A 17299-nucleotide genomic window follows, 5' to 3' on the forward strand; every position below is an offset into this window, starting at 1 on the left:
ATTCTATTTCAAATTTAGCCAAACTAATAACTTACACGAGTCAGTTTGAAAGAAGTCATTCAACTCGACTTTTCTTTGTTTATTACAAGAATATTTATATTTTTGGTTTGCACGGAAACATGAAAATACACGTTTGAGTATCTTCTACACTAATTTGGTTTCACAGACATCACGAGCACTCGCCGCTGCCGCACACGCTCACGGTCCAAGGCATTTGCACATTAACGTAATGCAAAGCTCCACATTACACAGAACCACCAACACAGCCAAAGGAAAACGCCAACGCTCACCGTCAAACTCATTAACTCGCGTGATGTCAACATCTGCTATCCACACACATTCACACACGCTCCTATTAGAAAACAGCTGGTCACAGGTGCCGACATGAGATAAAAAAATAAAAACAGGCTGTTCAAACACCATCTAATTCATACTGGTCATATACACTGTGTACATTATAGAATAGATACATTATTAATGTTAAACAGAACATTTAAAAATCACATCCATGGGCTATCATGACTACCTCTGCCAGGTAACACTGAAATACAGGAAAGGTTGCTTGCAGTAAGGGGAATCATCGGTTGCCATGGTAATGGCACTTTTGGAAGATTTGCATGCTTGTTTTGCCAAAAGTACCCACCAGACATTATCATCAATGTGGCTCACAGGCACACACTCAGATAGTCCTTAGTGTCTCCAACCTGCTGTTATTTTCACCTCATAGGAAAATAAAATGTTCCGAGTTCAGGGGCCGTGACAGCAGGATGAGGAATGAAGGAGGGGGCAGCTGTCTGATGCCATTACTTAGCATTATAAGACACTCAGGCTTCTTTCCCCCACTGACTGCCTGGTTGTCTGGCAGGAAACACTTCATTAAAATATCCCTGTTATGAGGTAAGCCCAGCAGCTTCTGAAAATCTAATCAAGAGCCCCACAGCGGCACTTCTCACATATGTTAGGACCAAATGTTACAATACAGCCCGAGTATTAGAAACATTTTTTATTCAGATGCTGTGAGAAGCAAGCAGAGCCCTTCGTTGATCAAGTTACAGTACATGAGTTCCTACTGCTCAGACGTGATTACATCCACGTGTGAATATTCACAGACGGAGCTGTCAGGCAGAGATCAGAGTCAGAACCAGCAGCGTGGGTGATCACATCCCAGTATGTGTCAGTTACCAGCCAGTCAGTCATGTTTGATACCCTCAGCTGTCCTTGGCCATGTAACCCAGGTGTGTGTTGGTCAGGAAGTCACAGGTGGGGATGCTGGAGACCGCCTGGTGGATATTCATGGCTGTGATTTCTCTGGGAGCCCTGCAAAAGGTGAGGGTCCGCATTAGAGCATCTGAGACGTAGACGTAGAATAGACTGATGTCTGAGCCATCATTTCTGGTGAAAACTAATGAAAGTTGAGAAGCAATTGTTTGGTTTCTGCAAGTGCTTAGGTTGTGTTCAAAGCTATATAGTAAAGAGAAAAAATTCAACTTTGGCCAAGAATATGAATAAGTTGCAAATTATAGTTTGCAAACGCATAGATGGAACATGTGAAACAGCTGCATGTTAGAGGCTCAAGAGCCTGACCTGTTCTGAGGGGACTTGGCGTAGGCCCCAGCCAGAGCTTCTCTCAGGATGTCGCTGGCAAACTGCTCTGTAGCCTGCAGTGTTCACAAAGACACACAATCATCACGCACAAAGAACTACCCCTCATACAGTAAAAGGCAAAGCACAAGTACTGTGCTTGTAACTGTATATCATTATTCATGTTAAGAAAATGAAGTTATTATGAAGCTTGTTTATTGGCGGTTGCAACGTGACCGACCTTCAGGATCATAGCCTCGACAGCTGGAGCAAACACGTTCTTTTCCACCTCGACAGGTTGGAAGGTCACGCCGATCTGGGAAAGAGAAAAGGGGCGAGAATATCTTTTAAGTTATATTTTATTTATGTATATTTAAGTTCTAAAAGCCCATAGAGGCTCCTGACCTGCTGAGCTGTTTCACTGACAAACTGGGCGGACACACACGGGCCCAGAAAAAATTTGGGCTCGGTGTCGGTTTCTTGCTCCTCCTCTTTGACCTTCAGCTTCTGACAAGGTGGAGTCATGGTGACGATATCCACTATTTCATTGTCCTCCTCGGGTTCGGGCTTCAGCAGCGCTTGCATCTGCTCCAGCCGCAGCACCAGCTCCTCGTAGCCACTCAGTGTTGATGGGCATTCTGCTGACAGTTACATGTACGTTTAATGCAACGGTGGGCAGAAAGCTTCAGCATCTCACTACACAATCCTTGATGCGGGGCTGTGTTAATCAATTCGACAATTAGAAATGATAGATATCGGTGCAAGAAGGGAAGTGGATCAAAATACAGATTGTCCTATTGTCTGGATCCAGGCTGAGCTAAGCAGCCCTGTGAACAAACACTGAGGCTGCACAGAGGATGCCCTCACATACTACTGGACTGCAGACACATTTGGTTTGTGTACCAACTGGTAACTGCAGAAGAGCTACACCCACACACTCAGAACTCAAGGGTATTGATCCACTCTAAGCTGCTGAAAACAGAAAAGTGAACCGTGAAAGCACAAAAACAAGCTCAAGTAAAGCAGCATCACATCACGCAAAGCAGCTCACCAGGCTCATTATCTATCTGGGTGAGGATGTCCTCAATGGACTCGTCATCGTTCTTGCGCTGGGGTTCGGGGTCAGGTGGCGTGTAGCCCCTCTGCCGGCACCACTGCACCACCTCTCTGGTCTTTGGGGGAGTTAGAGCTTGTAGTCGGGGCGAGCGGTCCAACACGTCCTGGACAACGCGCTTCACTGCCACTGCTCGCTGAAGCTAGGGAGACAAGTCAAAAACTAGTCTGAGACCAGATCGAGCCTGTTTACTGTGAGATAGAAACCATCACTTTGTAGAGAAGGTCAAAGAGAACATTATTTATACAATGAACAGGAAAACATACACTACAGTATAAGCTACCTTCCATTCCTTAAAGCACTTTATAGACATTAAAAAAAAGTTCTGCTCTATATGAAATATTGATGAACCCATTAGGCGGAGACCACGCACATATGAGCAGATAGACAGGAAAACATGAGGTGGGCAGAAAGTTGCTGTGTCAGGCCTCGGATTGAACACCAAGACAGATTACACAGACAGCAAAACTGCAAACTATGCAAATGAGCACAGATGACCTCACCCACAAATCTAAAGTAGTGAACTGGTGCTGTCACTAAAATACAGGATTAAACTAAACCTCTGGAGGAAAAATATTGTGGTATTCAGATCAGATCAGTCATAACCGGTCATAGACTAATAAAAATGTTAACAATCACAAACACTCACCTCTGATGCTCTGCGCTTGCCAATATTCCAGGAATAATACTGTTCTATCGAAGATGCACAGAATGGATGGGAGTCCTCGGCTAAACAAACAAATAAAATATTAATAGCTTTATTAATAAGTGAACTGACTTTGAGTGCGTTTTTAGATATGGAGCTGGTTTATATGGAGAAACCAACCAAAATCTAAGCTCACTTACTCTTATCTGGAACAATCAGAGGAAATTTCTTCACCACAGCTGTCAACAGCTGCATCATGGTCTCTATGTGCTCAGTGCTGAGGAGAAATCAATCAAAAGCATTAGAAATACTACCAGAAGTATTCACAGGAATAGAGTGCTTAATTTATTAAAGCTTTCGTATTTACTGGAATATAAATTAAGTTTCTATGAAGTAATTAGGATTGAGAGTAGACACTTTAGTAGTGAAATCCATCTGATGATTCTGTAAATTGGCAAAAAATGCTCTCAAGACTTACTTGATGAGGTCGTGTGCAGTACTATCTGCCCCTTGTTCTTGCTTCACAGTCATAGCAGCAGAGGCTACGTGACCAGGAGCAGTCACCGGGTTTGATGGACCAGCTGTAACAGCTGTGCCAGCACCCGGCTCCGTCTTCACTGTGGTGGAAGGAAAAGATGTGCGAGTTAAATTTAATTAAAGCTACACTGCTGGTCTGACACGAACCACTTGAAAAATGTCAAGTGATTCTCAACCTCGACTTTGACAGCATAGAAACGGAGACTGACATTACAATGAGAGATGAGAGGAGGGTGAGTGGAGGGGGGATGGGCTCCTCTCACCTTGTGCCAGAGGCAGAGCAAGGGAGGGGGGGGTCTGGCTGGTAGGACTTGGGGAGGCTCCAGCTCCAGCTGCTCCAGGTGTGGCAGAAGAGGAAGCAGAAGTGGAGACTGAGCCTTTAGACACTACTGTACACAGAGGAAAGCACACACCCAGGATGGATCAATGGCCCATTAGGTCGAAATGCTTTACAGATGAAAAATGAGAGGGAAGGAAGATGCGCCTCACAGGGAATCTATAGTGTGTTTGATTTTCTAACTCGATGTAGGCATGTGATCAGCTGCTGGTTACTGCAATTTCATGTGTCACAGTTTCATCAAGTCAACGCTTCTGCAAAAAAAGCAAGCAATTACCTTTCCCAACAGGCATGAATATGGTCTGCAGCCCTCCAGATCCAGTGCCAACCCCCAGCTGCTTTATCTGATTGGCTGGGATGGTTAAGACTGTCTGCTGGGAGCTTGAACCTCCAGAGTGGATTTTTAGCATCCCTGAAGAAAAAAAAAAAGAGATGCTTCACAAACAACCTGTCCCTTCACTTATAAACTCAGATCACATCATTGCTCTTTCTGTCCACCCACCGGACAGAGCGGCACCAGTCTTGCCTCCTCCCGCTGCTATGCTGCTGACTAAAGAGGCCGCGGTGGTCAGCGACGTGCCACTGCTTTTGGAGGCGCCCACCACCGTCCCCACCGTGGCGCTCTTAGACATGCTGACGACGGGCATGTTGGTGACGCCTTTTGCAACACTTACTGCAGCTCCCGCTGAACCCACGGAACTTTTTGTCATTGTGGCAGAGTTGCCTTTGACCAAAGTGGCTGCAGCCGCCTTTGATGTACTGCTGCTCGCAGCGCTGGCACTCTTAGCTGCACTGATTACTGCTGATTGATTGGCCGCCACCAGTAGCGCGTGCTGAGAGGCTGACTTTCCACCTTCGGCAGCCTACATGAAATGCACAGAAAGACAATTATCAAAACACAGAGCACACACTTTTAATGATGTGTCAGTTAAATTACTAAAGTCCTTCAGGTTCTGATGACAAACTGGGCCACTTTAGTGTTTCTGTATAAAAACTCTAGCAAATCACAATGGTCTACTTCATAAAAGCATCAGTAAATCTACATTTTAGCTGACAACATAAATAAATTATTAAGACATGGTAATTATTTAGATCTCAAATCTATTTTAACATAAAAAGAAAGGAGTACTGGAAAATAAATGTTAGTGTACTGCCTTAATTTAGTTCTGCTCACATCTGATACTAATTGTGATGCAACTCTGCAAGAATCAGGTCACTGGTTTTATAAAATACTCAAAGACAAAGGGGCCATTTCTCTCACGGAGAGTCCCCGTAATTCAATTAACTGTCCTGAACAGTTTTTACAGAACAGAAACTCAGTGATGAGTCCGTCTTTTGTGTTTTCAGCATCTCCAGAGCAATGAATACAGTACTTTCTGCTTCTTGTTACGTAATGTATACATGTTACTCTTTTTTTATTTTGTGTGTTCCCATTTTTAAATTAATGAGGCCTGGCCCTGACTCTGAAGCAGCTGACCACTGCTGATGGACTGCTTGGGGCTCTTCACATATCATCTAAACTCTGCTTTCTCTGATAAACACACTCACTTCACTACTGCACTCAGTCAAAATAAACTCCTGATGAGTTTTTACTGCAGAACATTTTATCACTACCACTTTTTGTACCGAAGTACAGAAAATATATAAGAATTTATCAACCAAGATACTTTATCGTGCAAATATGCTTCAAATATAGAGCAAAATCAGCAACATGCATGTTATAGGTATGTAATAAAGTAAATGGTTTGCAAGCAAGAGACTATTTCAAGAAAGAAACTGCTGTTTGGTTGAAATGAGTTGAAAATGGAACAGCTGTCAAGCAGAATGAACCAGACACTCGCCTGTTGTTGTTGGCTGGATGCTGCTGCTGCTGTAGCACTGATGGAGCCTGGGGTGGAACTAGCAGCGGTGATGACTCCACCTGTCATCCTCAATGTGGTCGTTCCTGGCTTGGACAAGTGGCCTGATGCTGCGGTTACTGTCTTAACTGAGCCATCAGACATCTTGACCTGTGCACCCTGAGAGCTACCCACCACCTAGCAGTCAATGAAAGAAAACAATAATCTATTAACAGTCAAATAACGTTCTAATATACAGAAAGAATACAAGACTCTGACTAATCCACACAATACAGTATTTGTATTAATGAGACAGACAATGCTTTTAGCAATACAAACTCTGAAACTAGGCAGTGAATATTTTTGGATAATGTGCTGTGGCTTAGAGTAACAACAGTCATGACTCTGTTATATAAAGCGAGACAGATTAAACTGCATGAGGGGACTTCTCCACCTCTAGCTCAGCAACATATGGGTGAGTCAGGCCTACACCAGCTGTTGCCTGGTCCTTTGCTGTTAAAGCCAGCTACTCTCACACATACTGTACTGGAACTAGTCACAAACACCCATTTTTTGTGTTGGAGTTGGAATGGCCCAGCAATTAACCAAAATGCAAGCATCTGAAAATGCATTGAATATTATTCTGGATCGTTACTGAATCAATCAGCTTGTTTTGTAGAGGGACAATGCAAATGTAACACGAGTCACAACATTAGCCTATTGGTGCCACACAATATATATTATATACACATACCTGAGCCAGTATGGCTGCCTTTTGTCCAGCAGTCACTCTAATTGCTTGCTGGGTAAGTGCTGGTGATGATGCTGTGTGACCTGTTGAGGTGGAACCACTCTGCTTCCCTGAGCCCTGCGCTGGCTGACCAACAAGAAATGTACCCTGGCAAAAATAAATACATCCATAAAAAAGCAGCTGGTTAGTATAAAGGTAGTGAGTGAACAGCTTACTGACTAACTGAATGAAAAGAACAGTTAATGAAGGACTTCCAAGAAAGGAAAATAAGCACTTAAAAAGAAGGAGTGAAACAATCAAAGATTATTTTTGTAATTTTGAAAAATATTCAGACAATTATGTGCAAAACATTATAGGTCTAGCACAAACTTTCAACATTTAAACCATTTCCAGAAAATACTTGCAAAGTAGGCTGTTCACCAAAATACAAGAGACATAAAAAAGAACAACATTCAAGCCAAAATATGCATAACTGTGATGGTTAATACTATACAGTAAATACACTACCTGTGGGGTTTGTTTAAGAATATAGGATGTGTAGGAGAGGTTGGAAGGCAGACTGCTAGATGAGGAGGAGGAGGAGGAGGTCTGAGAGGCCCCAGCGCTTGCCGATGAGCTGCTTTGGGACTGCTGACCTATATTACAGACAGCCACACATCAGTCTTAAATCAGATAAACAATCCTGCCTGATTGCAAGTCATATCCTAGTCATTCACTTAAGTTATGTCAAAGAGGATGAAGCTCATTTTTCATTCAACTATAATTTAAAGTATGTTTTTAGTTGCAATAAATCAAAAAGGTTGTGCATTTTTTTTTGCTGTGAAACACAGGACTGTGCACAGACATGCCTAGTGTATCAGTCTTTAACTGGTAGCGTAATTGGCCAACGTCGGTAATTCAGAAAGATTTAAACAACATGTCACACGTCTCACTTGCGCTAGAAGCTCGGAGGATTGCTCCCTGAGGGATGAGAAGCAGCTTTCCTTTCCCTGAGGGATTCTTACTGTTGGTAGTCAGGTAGAGTTTGGTGCCCGGGGGCAAATTAGCCAGATTGGCCAGGTTATTGGCCGGCAGCTGAAGAGTAGCCATCACTGGGGACACACAAGCACACAACATAGCAAACAAACAAATCTTTCTTCACCCTGTTCTTATGAAATATCATTTTCAATGTTTTGATTTTCTACATGCAAATCAATTGATGGTAATAATTATAAAAAAATATTCATTTTTTCATTTAATTATTACTGTAGCACCATATATGTGTGATTTCTGACCTCCACTCTTGCCACTTGTACCACTTGCTGCTTTGGTAGCAGCCTGCTGACCAGAAATGCCACTGGTTCCACTGACAATGGCTTTAGCGACTCCCTGTGCCAAAACCTGCTTCCCACCAACTACCTTGGAGACGGTGGGGTTGCCCTTGGCGACCAAAATCTGTCCACTGCTAATAGCCACCTGTTTGACTGCAGACTGAAGTGTCGAGCTAACAGGAATCCCTAACATCTAGAATGAGGAGAGACAAATGTAGCTTGAAATGAAAAAGACAATGACAATATATGCTAGTAATTGTTGTAAAAAATCTTTAAAGAGTTCTGCTATTTCTGACACTTATTTCATGCCTCACAGTAAAATGTTGTTATAGTGAAAATATAAAATGCTTAGAGTAAGAACGGCCTGCAATATATATTTATATTTATGCTGTGCTGAGTGCCTACAGCAAGAATTGTCCTTGTTTAGCAAACTGGATTCTCTTCTCAGATGCATTAGGCTCATTATGCTCCTTTTGGATTTAATCCATTAAATTTCAACCATTCTAACACTTCATTTAAATTTACAGAAAACCGACCTTGCTAGTTGTGGCGCCTGCTGCCTGTTTCTGGGCTGACACAGAGATCATGTGACCCCCCTTCACTGCCACAAACTGGTGTGCTGTAGTGGCAGGTTGCTGCTGGCTGGTTACTGTGGAAACCATCTGCTGCTGCTGTGTTGAGACTTCTCCTGGCTCTTGCTTAATAATAACCTGCATAAAAAGTGTGTTACATTTGACACTGAATTCAGATCCTGATTATTCTTTTTAAACAGGATATAGACAGACATACAAGACAAGATTTTCTGCTTAGCACAGGTGTTAAATACTCAGAACCATTATTTATTCATTAGGGGGGATGTTTTTGAATTCCACATCTATCCTGGCAGATGCCTTCAGCCAAAAACTGGGCAAACTGTGGATCCAAAGCAAATGAGAGTAGCACTGTGCTAAAACTGAAGTGTTCAAAGAAACTGGATGGCTATGAAATGATGAGCATGTGGGAGTGAAGAGCTCCATCCAACAGGGTATTGATACTCTAAGTGAAACAGAACCATGCAATTCTCCCTGCAAAGCTCCACACACCCACTGCTATGCCCAGAGTGATGCCCCATTTAAATAGCTTGCCAAGGCAGTCACATCTGCTGAAGATAGCACCCTGGCCTACTATTAATACCACTCTGCTTTGTTAAAGGTACAGACGCTATAGGGAATGACAATCTTCCCCAGCAGGAGGGGCCAAGGAGTAAAAAGATGTTTTAGCTCAAAAAGAATTTACGTTAAAGGATGACACCATTACAAACTCACCTTCACGCCAGATGGAAGAAATGAGCCAGTGTGAACTTTGGGGCCTGGAGAACGAGTCCCTTGAACAGAACACGGTTTGGCTGCAGGGCTCGCTGCGGAGTAGTTGCACATAAGAATACACAATAAGTCACAAGATTACAACAAGTGGTGTCTAACTGCAGTTTATGCCTCATCCATAAGTATCAAGGTTATAATGGTGCGATGTGACAGCCTCTTGTCCGGGTTATTCTGTGTGGGTGTTAAAACTGAGCTTTGGCTGCTGCATTTATAGAGCTTAATAATTATTGCTTTAGTATTCTTAAATTAGTGAGCTACAAGACCCACATCCACCTCATCCAAAACATAATTTAATAGCACTTCAACCTTGCTTCCAGAGCTGTGCATTTGTGGAAGAAGTGTGGAAGTGGCTGAGTGGGCGAATGGGAGTAAATGTGCAGTACAGTAAATACTACAGCCTGAGTGATGCGAGATGACTCTGTTTCCTGATCAGAACAAGCACAAATGCGGTGCACATCCGCTTCATCTGGCAATGAACATTATTTTTAAGTTAGTTCATGTTGAAATACACAAGCAAAACTCGATTTGAAGGTTAGGTTTCATCCACTTAATCTGACCATGAAACATGGTGGCTCAGTCACCATGGTAACCTCTCACTGAGCAACCGTCCTGCTGGCTCACCACACGTCATACTTAATATGGGTGGATAAAAGGAGCACAAGAGAGACACCAGGACAGAGGAAACCAGGAGGGAGAACAAACAGTAGAGATTACTGTTCATCTCTTGTTTTGTAGTACGTTCTTCACAGCCACTTTTATATTCTACGTGGGTGGTTCAGATGCTGCAGATCATTTTTGTTGGAGGTCCACTTTTGATTTCAAACAGCATTTTGACATTATATTAAAATGGTTACCTGTGGAGGCAGCAGATGAGGAAGCCATGCTGATCACCTGGCTTGGCTTGTCAACAATGATATAAGGATTGTTGAGCACTGATGAAGAACTCTGCTTGCTGTGTGCAGGCGTGGAGGTGGTGGGCGTGCGTGGAAGTGGGGAGTGGCTTGGGGTGGAAATAGGAGACCCTGTGGGGACAAAGGTGACAGGTGCTAGATGAACAATTACATCTCAGCCAACAAATATATTCTTTTGTCCTCAGTGAGGAGAATAAAATACATTGTTATTTTATATGAACGTATTGCATAACTAAAGCAAATATGAACTTTACTAGGAGTTAACTGAACTGAATTTATTTAGAAATCTAAAGTTACCAGTGATACTACTTCAAGAATTAAACTGCCAGCAAAGTGATTTGGCAAAAGAAACCCAAACATCTAGAAGTAGACCAACAGAAACAGATCTATCTTTTGTTCTTTCAAATATATTCTGCAGAAATAATCTAATTTTTGCAGGGAAAAGGAAATGTGCCAGGAGCAACTAATCCTGCTCATTGTAGCCGATATTTTTATCAGTACAGCACATTCCTGACAATTAATGCATTTCAAATAATTGGCCAGTGGCATTAAAGAAAATCCAATGCAAGAGAAGGAACAATATTCTTAGCAGTAAAAAGGAAAAAAAAAAACTTTAGAGCTGCTGAAATAACCACTGGGTGGAGATACTTACCTGACACAATTTTACAGCTCATTGTGATTGGTTGGAATGATTTCCCAGGAGACTCTGCAGGACTGGGCGACTGCCCTTGTGGGACAATTTTACAACTTGATGTGATAGGCTGGAAAGCCGAGTTGCCATGGGAACCCAGGGTGATCCTGTCACTGGCCTTGGGTCGAGTCGGGGTGCGTTCACCAGCAGTGGGGCCTGAGCTGTGGCTCCCTGCAGATTTTCCAATCTCACCTTTGATAGAACCAGGAAACACATGGAGGAGCACATTCGGAGTTAGTGAAGAAAAGGAGTCGCTCACTTTCTATCCTTCCAAAATCAAACATTTGATCTGAATGAAATTCTATATTTATTTCACATGCTAGAGGCAGGCTGACAGCAACACCCCAAAAACAAGCAAGAAACCCAGAGTCTTGTGATGTGAAGTTCTAAACTACTGCAATTAAATATTAAACCTCATCCAAAAAACTCTCTCCTAATCATACTTTAAAGGTTTATTGCTCCTGTGTGTCTACCTTTGTCAACACTGTGATCGTGTGAAAGTGGCGAAGTGCAGCGACCACTTTGGGAGGTGCCTGAGGTGGGACTGGCTGCTCTGTGCATCACATTGGAGGAGGAAGGCTGATGAATATAGTCTTGTCCAAAAGAGTTTCTATGCAGCTCCACATCAACCACCTGGAACATACACAGCTCACTGTGAGAGTCAGAACAAGTGACTGAAGAAAACACTGTCAATGTGTAAAACTTACAGTTTCTGCCCCAAGAGTCTGTAGCCCAGTATATGTTCTGTCCAGCTGTAGGGAAAGTAAGAAGAGTTCAGATACGAGACCCTGTTACAACTGATAGTAAAGATATTCAATAATCCTCCAATAAAATAAATTCTAATCTACTAGACAACACGCCTGTTCCAGTGTCCCTGCAAGAGCTATGATACTCTGCTCTAGAAGAGACACTTGTTGCTTTTTAGAACAACTAAGAGTAGCAGTTCCAGTAGTAGTACTTGGGTAACCATAAAAAGAACATAATTAAAGCATGAGAGTATGCGTGAGTTCAGGTTCGCCTGGAAACACTCATCAGTTTAAAGGGAGAACCAAGCATGTTGTGGTCTGACCTTTAGTTGGTGAATGATGTCAATACGTTTGTTGCGAGGGTCTTTGAAGTGGATCTGGATTCTCACAGGAAACTCACCCCAGCCGCGACGTGTTAAATGAAAGGGAGGCTCACTGGGAACAGATACATGGAAACATGAGGTTATGCAACCTCATTAATATACAAATCTAGCCTAAGAATCTATAAAGGCTGCATCACGATGACTCTGTAGAGGAAATGCTAAGCTTTCGTCCTGGTTTCTGAGTCAGTGAGTTAATGATCACCTAAAATCAATGACTTGAAGGTCTCTCATCTCATCCTTTGAGGCTTGAGGTTTTCTTCCCCACATAATCTACTCTGATCTGTCTGCATGCATCTAGCAGCCCATGTTAATGTGCATACAAATGATGTGTCTAATTACACGCTATGCAGAAATGATTTTTATTCTTAGTTTTATCCCTCTCCTCCATCTACATTCAGGCTGTGTGGAGGCTCAGCAGAAGGCAATGGACCTGAGCAGAGATCACTGAGAATGAGGTTTACGTATGACAACATGAGAGCACTGTCAGCTGACACAGCAGGGGGGTCAAAGCTTAGGTAGAGGACAGCTAGCTGATGGGAGTCTTAATTCAAATGCTACAGGCAAACTTGAATCCCTTGCCACTTTTAGAGAAAAATAAACTACAATGAAACATCTTAATCACAGAATTCAAGGCTACAGGAGTTCTGGTCCTTCAAGATGATTCCTGAGTAAGCTGCACAGCCCTGATATACACACCTCAGCGCTCAAGGCCTTAAAGACGCTGCCGTTCGAAGAAGACAAAAAGCTGTGTGCACATTATTAGTCATGCTGACACAGGCTGGCTCATTATGAACTAAATGATGACTCCACCTAATGATGTGTAGATACAATTTGCATAACAACTATGTTTTTTCTTAGTTTGCAAAATAGCTTTTTTGTGATTATTTGCCAACTGCTTTAAACTGTAAACTGTTTTTGTACTGGTGATGTCAAGTGATTAAAATCCATCTGTGTCCAATGACTAATATTTAAAACTGTTTTCTTGCTTGCGTGAGTTAGACAATTTGTGGGGCAACCTGTAAATAATAACGTAAGCTTAGAACATTATGTCTATTGGCAATACAACATCATTACGCAATGATGTACTATTATTGGAACAATTACTCCCCTGTCTGTCCAACGCCAATGTTGCCTGAGGGAATCCACATAAAACAAGTTCAAATGTTCAGAAATAAAAATGAACCCAAGACTGAGGAGTGGCTACATGCAGTTTGTATGCCTCGAGTTTATTATAAAACAGAAAAGGTCTAACCTGACTTCAACAAGGTCGTTGGGTTTGTAGCTGGGATGCAAGAAGAACCAGACTTTCTTCACAAAATGGTCTATGCTGGGTTCTCTTCTGGAACCTCTGACATACACCATCCACTTATGGGTAGACTGGTCATTTTCTTCACGCTTGTCAGGAGGAATGTACCTGAGTGACAGTAACAGAAGAAGAAAGGACAGGGGATGAATGCATTGGCATTATGTTGTTTAAGAATAGGGAGAGTAGAGATATATGCCACACAAACAGCACTACAAAGGCAGGCAAGGGACGACCACAGGATATATAGAGGATACGCCACATACAAGTAAACCTAAACATTAAATTATATATTAGTGTGCACTTACTCAATTTAAAGTAATTTGTATATATTTATTTGTTCTTAGTATGTATAACATAGTAAAATAAGCTAAGTAAGCTATGAAAATCAACTCAAGACTGTGAAACGATCAATCCAAACGTTATCAAGACTGGAGCTCAGCTCAGCTGCTCAATCACTAGTCATGCAAAAAACACACACTGAAATAAATTGGACAATTTTTCATTTATAACATGAACATTTTGATAATTTGAAGAGAGGCTTGAAACCTCAGACTTCATATGAGGAATAATCTTATTTGTATTCTAGTTACATACTTGGATACATTCCCCACTACTATTGTCTTCTTAACGTAGAGTCTAGAGGCTTCATCTCCAGTAGTGTGATAGGTCACCCTCTGCTCTGCTCCCACAGACGATGGGACACCAAATGTATCCTACAATAGATAAACATAAATAGTGGCATCACTTTAACACGCTTAGTCATGCTCTAACAATCAATACCATTGTGATATGATCAGTTGAACTCACTTTGCCCGTATTGCGCCCGGGTCTGCGCTCGTGCCGGCTCATATCCTCTCTCCATGTTCCATCTCTGTCCGCTCCCTCTCCATGATGCGAGAGGAACTCCGATTCTGAGTGGCCCAGAGAAAGCGTCTCAGAGCCCTGGTTTAGAGGAGAAGAAGAACGGGACGGGGACTCCAGGAAGCGACGGATGGCAGGATGGTTGAGCACGGCAGGGTCACTCTTAGAGGAATGCTAGGGCACGAGGAAACGTCCAGTTAATTACTGCTACCAGTCGGCACCCAGCTGATAGCAGAGTATGAACATATGGACCTTTACCTCTGAGACCTTTGTTATCCCAACGTTGGCGTAGTAATTGGCAACTATACATGCCCTAAGCTTGTCCATCATTCTCCTGGCATCATTAAGTCGCTGCAAAAGAATGAAACCCAATTAACAACATATATTGAACAATTCGAACCCTGTCTACTGGGATTAGATGGATACCTGACTTATCACATCTATCTCATGCTCTTTGTTCTTCATCTCCAAGGAAAACTGCTTCCTGATGATGGCTTCAATCTTCTGTACAGTGGCTTCTCGGGCTATTAAGAGGAGACCATGGATCAGCTGAGTGCTGTTACTTGTGTCCTGTCACAACATGCTGAATTCGTGGGTCAGAGCATGAACTCACCATTATGTTCAGCTGCCTTGTTTCTCTTGCTGTTCTGAATAAGAGAAACGTCCTCGTAGTCAGGATCATTGTCTTCTATTTTCCTTTTAATTCCTGACATGACAGCCTGTAAAGAAAATGTATTAGAGCAGTACAAAGTAATACAGCTAATGTCAGCTAACCATATCTATAACCAGCAGTGATGGCACTAGCATTATATTAGCCGGCTAGCCGAGAAACTGCCCAACAATCAGTAACCAAGGCTAATTTTAGCACTGGGTAGCTAGCTAGCTATGCTAACCTAGCAGCAAACAGTTGTCCCCTTAGCATGTGGTTACACCGTCCGGTTATTCAAGAAAACATAACAATTTAACAAAGCTCGTCTAAATAAAACAAATGTTACTCTGTCACAGTGTCTCACGACCTTTGCTTTAGACGAATGCATGCTTGTCTTTGCCGGCAGTGCAGTAACGTTAGCTACCGCAACGCAACCCAATCCAATGTTTGCTAATTGTGCTAACGTTAGCCCACGTTGGTACAAGCCGATGCTATCTGTTTAAAGGCGGACTTACGGGTGTGCTCTGTACTGTGGAGCAACGTTTCTGTTTGATGCCAGACCTAACACGCTGGGAGCATATCCTTTGCGTAATGCGATCTATGTTTCCCTGCAGACTCGGGCTTGGTGAATGGCTAACAGCTAAATCTCGAGGTGGCCATGAATGCTAAGTTGTGGACAGTTAGCTGAGTACAGCAAACAGCCGCTAGGGGTCGCTGTTCTGCAGAATACGTGGAAGACTTTCTGACCAGTAGGTATAATAATAAAACGAGTATAATATTAAAATTGTTGGTATAATACAAAATGTTTTCAAAATAACAAAAAAGAGGGGAAGGGGTTCAACAAGTCTCACTTTTTATTTTCAAACGTAGAGGAAATTATTGTAAAGCTTTATGATACTTGACAAATGATTGTAAAATGTTTCGGATTTAAAATAGAAAATAAAACATTCTCAGATATTGCAGATGAGCAGTGTTGGTTCTTAAGGTGTCCTCAAAAGGTTTTCACTACAAAGAGACAAAATCAAAACGTTACAAAATCTACAAAATCCACATTTTCTTACTGAATCAACGGGATGGATAATTTTCCGAAATATAAAACTATGATTCATAAAAAGTTAGATGATTTATTGCCATTCTTCAGTCAGAGAGGTCTAATAACACCTCCTCCTGAGTTGTCACAGATTACATCACAGGCATTCATCCTTCTACTGTACGGGTTGTTCACTGGAAAAAGGAAACAGGATGCAATAACATGTCTTGGAAGAATTTAGTGCTCTTTACTGTAACAGGATATCCGTAAGTAGGAATGAAGTTGGAATATCTGTTCTATTTCTGAAATGACAATTATGTGCAGCCTGAAAAGAAACCAAGTACCTGCTGACTGTATCGGCGTAACTTACTGGTCATGAACGTCATCTCAGTATGTTAGTATGTTTTTACACAGTAAACGTTATCAGGCATAATCTTATCTTATTTTACCTGTCTTTTACAGCTCACATGTCACCCTCTCACACTAGAAAAGCTCCTCTTGTCGGCCTAAAAAAAATACAGTCGGATCTTCGGTGAGCTGTTTGATTTTATATTATTGATAAAGGCTTATTCACAAAAACGTTTTAGTGTTTTCATACAGTAGGTCTCAACCATGTCGCTTGTCTTTATTACTACATAAAGTGGGGAAAGTTACCAAAGTCAGTCAGTTGTGCCATTATTACTCAGAATTTTTTCTGCTTATGTTATCAGGATAGTGCATATCAGTGTGGTGATGAGATACTTCCATTGGCAAATGTCTAACATATGTATGTACTGACATGAGCTGAGATATACAGTGTCTTTGTCTGCAGGGGTGTATAAATACTCTAAAAATGATTTACTCCAAATTCTTCCTGCATTGTTTATTGTTTATGTCGAGACACTGTGGCTGTAGGATTCTGTATGAAGAATGTTTGTGGTTTTGACGAACATAAATTGCAACAAGACACAACAAACCGGCCTCATGAATGTTTTTTACAGTAAGTTGCTCAAGTTCAACTTGAAGTAGTGCGGTTGGTTTTACGTAGTTTTCCCATTCAAATCAAATGCTTATTATATTGTCGACATGATTAATTCATCCCATAAAAGAGTCGACTGCATGGAGCCATTTGCAAAAACCAAAGCAGATCCTCAAACAGTAATTCTTTTCTCGCTTTGACATCTGTGCTGAGGTTGAAGGAAGCGACAGCAGGGAGTTTAAAACTCTAAATCATTTGTATCTGTCACAATTTATGGCGTGAGGACCAA

General features: G+C 42.0%; 1 protein-coding gene across 6 annotated transcripts; it reads right to left on the reverse strand.

The window, feature by feature from the left end:
- Positions 1-64: 64 nt before the first annotated feature.
- On the reverse strand, positions 65-15730 carry yeats2 (YEATS domain containing 2). Of its 6 annotated transcripts, none has more exons than XM_029132486.3 (30): positions 15538-15730; positions 14987-15092; positions 14800-14897; positions 14632-14724; positions 14320-14547; positions 14107-14225; positions 13459-13620; positions 12147-12258; positions 11785-11829; positions 11551-11710; positions 11039-11269; positions 10330-10497; positions 9419-9510; positions 8651-8824; positions 8079-8307; positions 7737-7895; positions 7312-7439; positions 6808-6951; positions 6057-6251; positions 4718-5078; positions 4493-4627; positions 4142-4267; positions 3820-3958; positions 3542-3618; positions 3345-3424; positions 2633-2837; positions 1987-2222; positions 1823-1897; positions 1585-1658; positions 65-1317 (listed from the first exon to the last, which is right to left on the reverse strand). In XM_029132486.3, exons 2-30 carry the CDS (start codon positions 15084-15086, stop codon positions 1209-1211), a joined length of 4254 nt encoding a protein of 1417 aa, XP_028988319.1. In that variant the 5' UTR covers positions 15087-15092; positions 15538-15730; the 3' UTR covers positions 65-1208. The 6 variants fall into 6 exon arrangements, with proteins under 6 accessions (XP_028988319.1, XP_040924141.1, XP_040924140.1 ...); XM_041068207.2 differs by lacking the exon at positions 15538-15730 and adding an exon at positions 15390-15484 and having other exon boundaries at positions 4142-4210; XM_041068206.2 differs by lacking the exon at positions 15538-15730 and adding an exon at positions 15390-15484 and having other exon boundaries at positions 4142-4264.
- Between the last annotated feature and the right edge of the window lie 1569 nt (positions 15731-17299).

Source organism: Betta splendens, chromosome 17 (assembly GCF_900634795.4).
Source record: "Betta splendens chromosome 17, fBetSpl5.4, whole genome shotgun sequence".
Taxonomy (NCBI): Eukaryota; Metazoa; Chordata; class Actinopteri; order Anabantiformes; family Osphronemidae; genus Betta; species Betta splendens.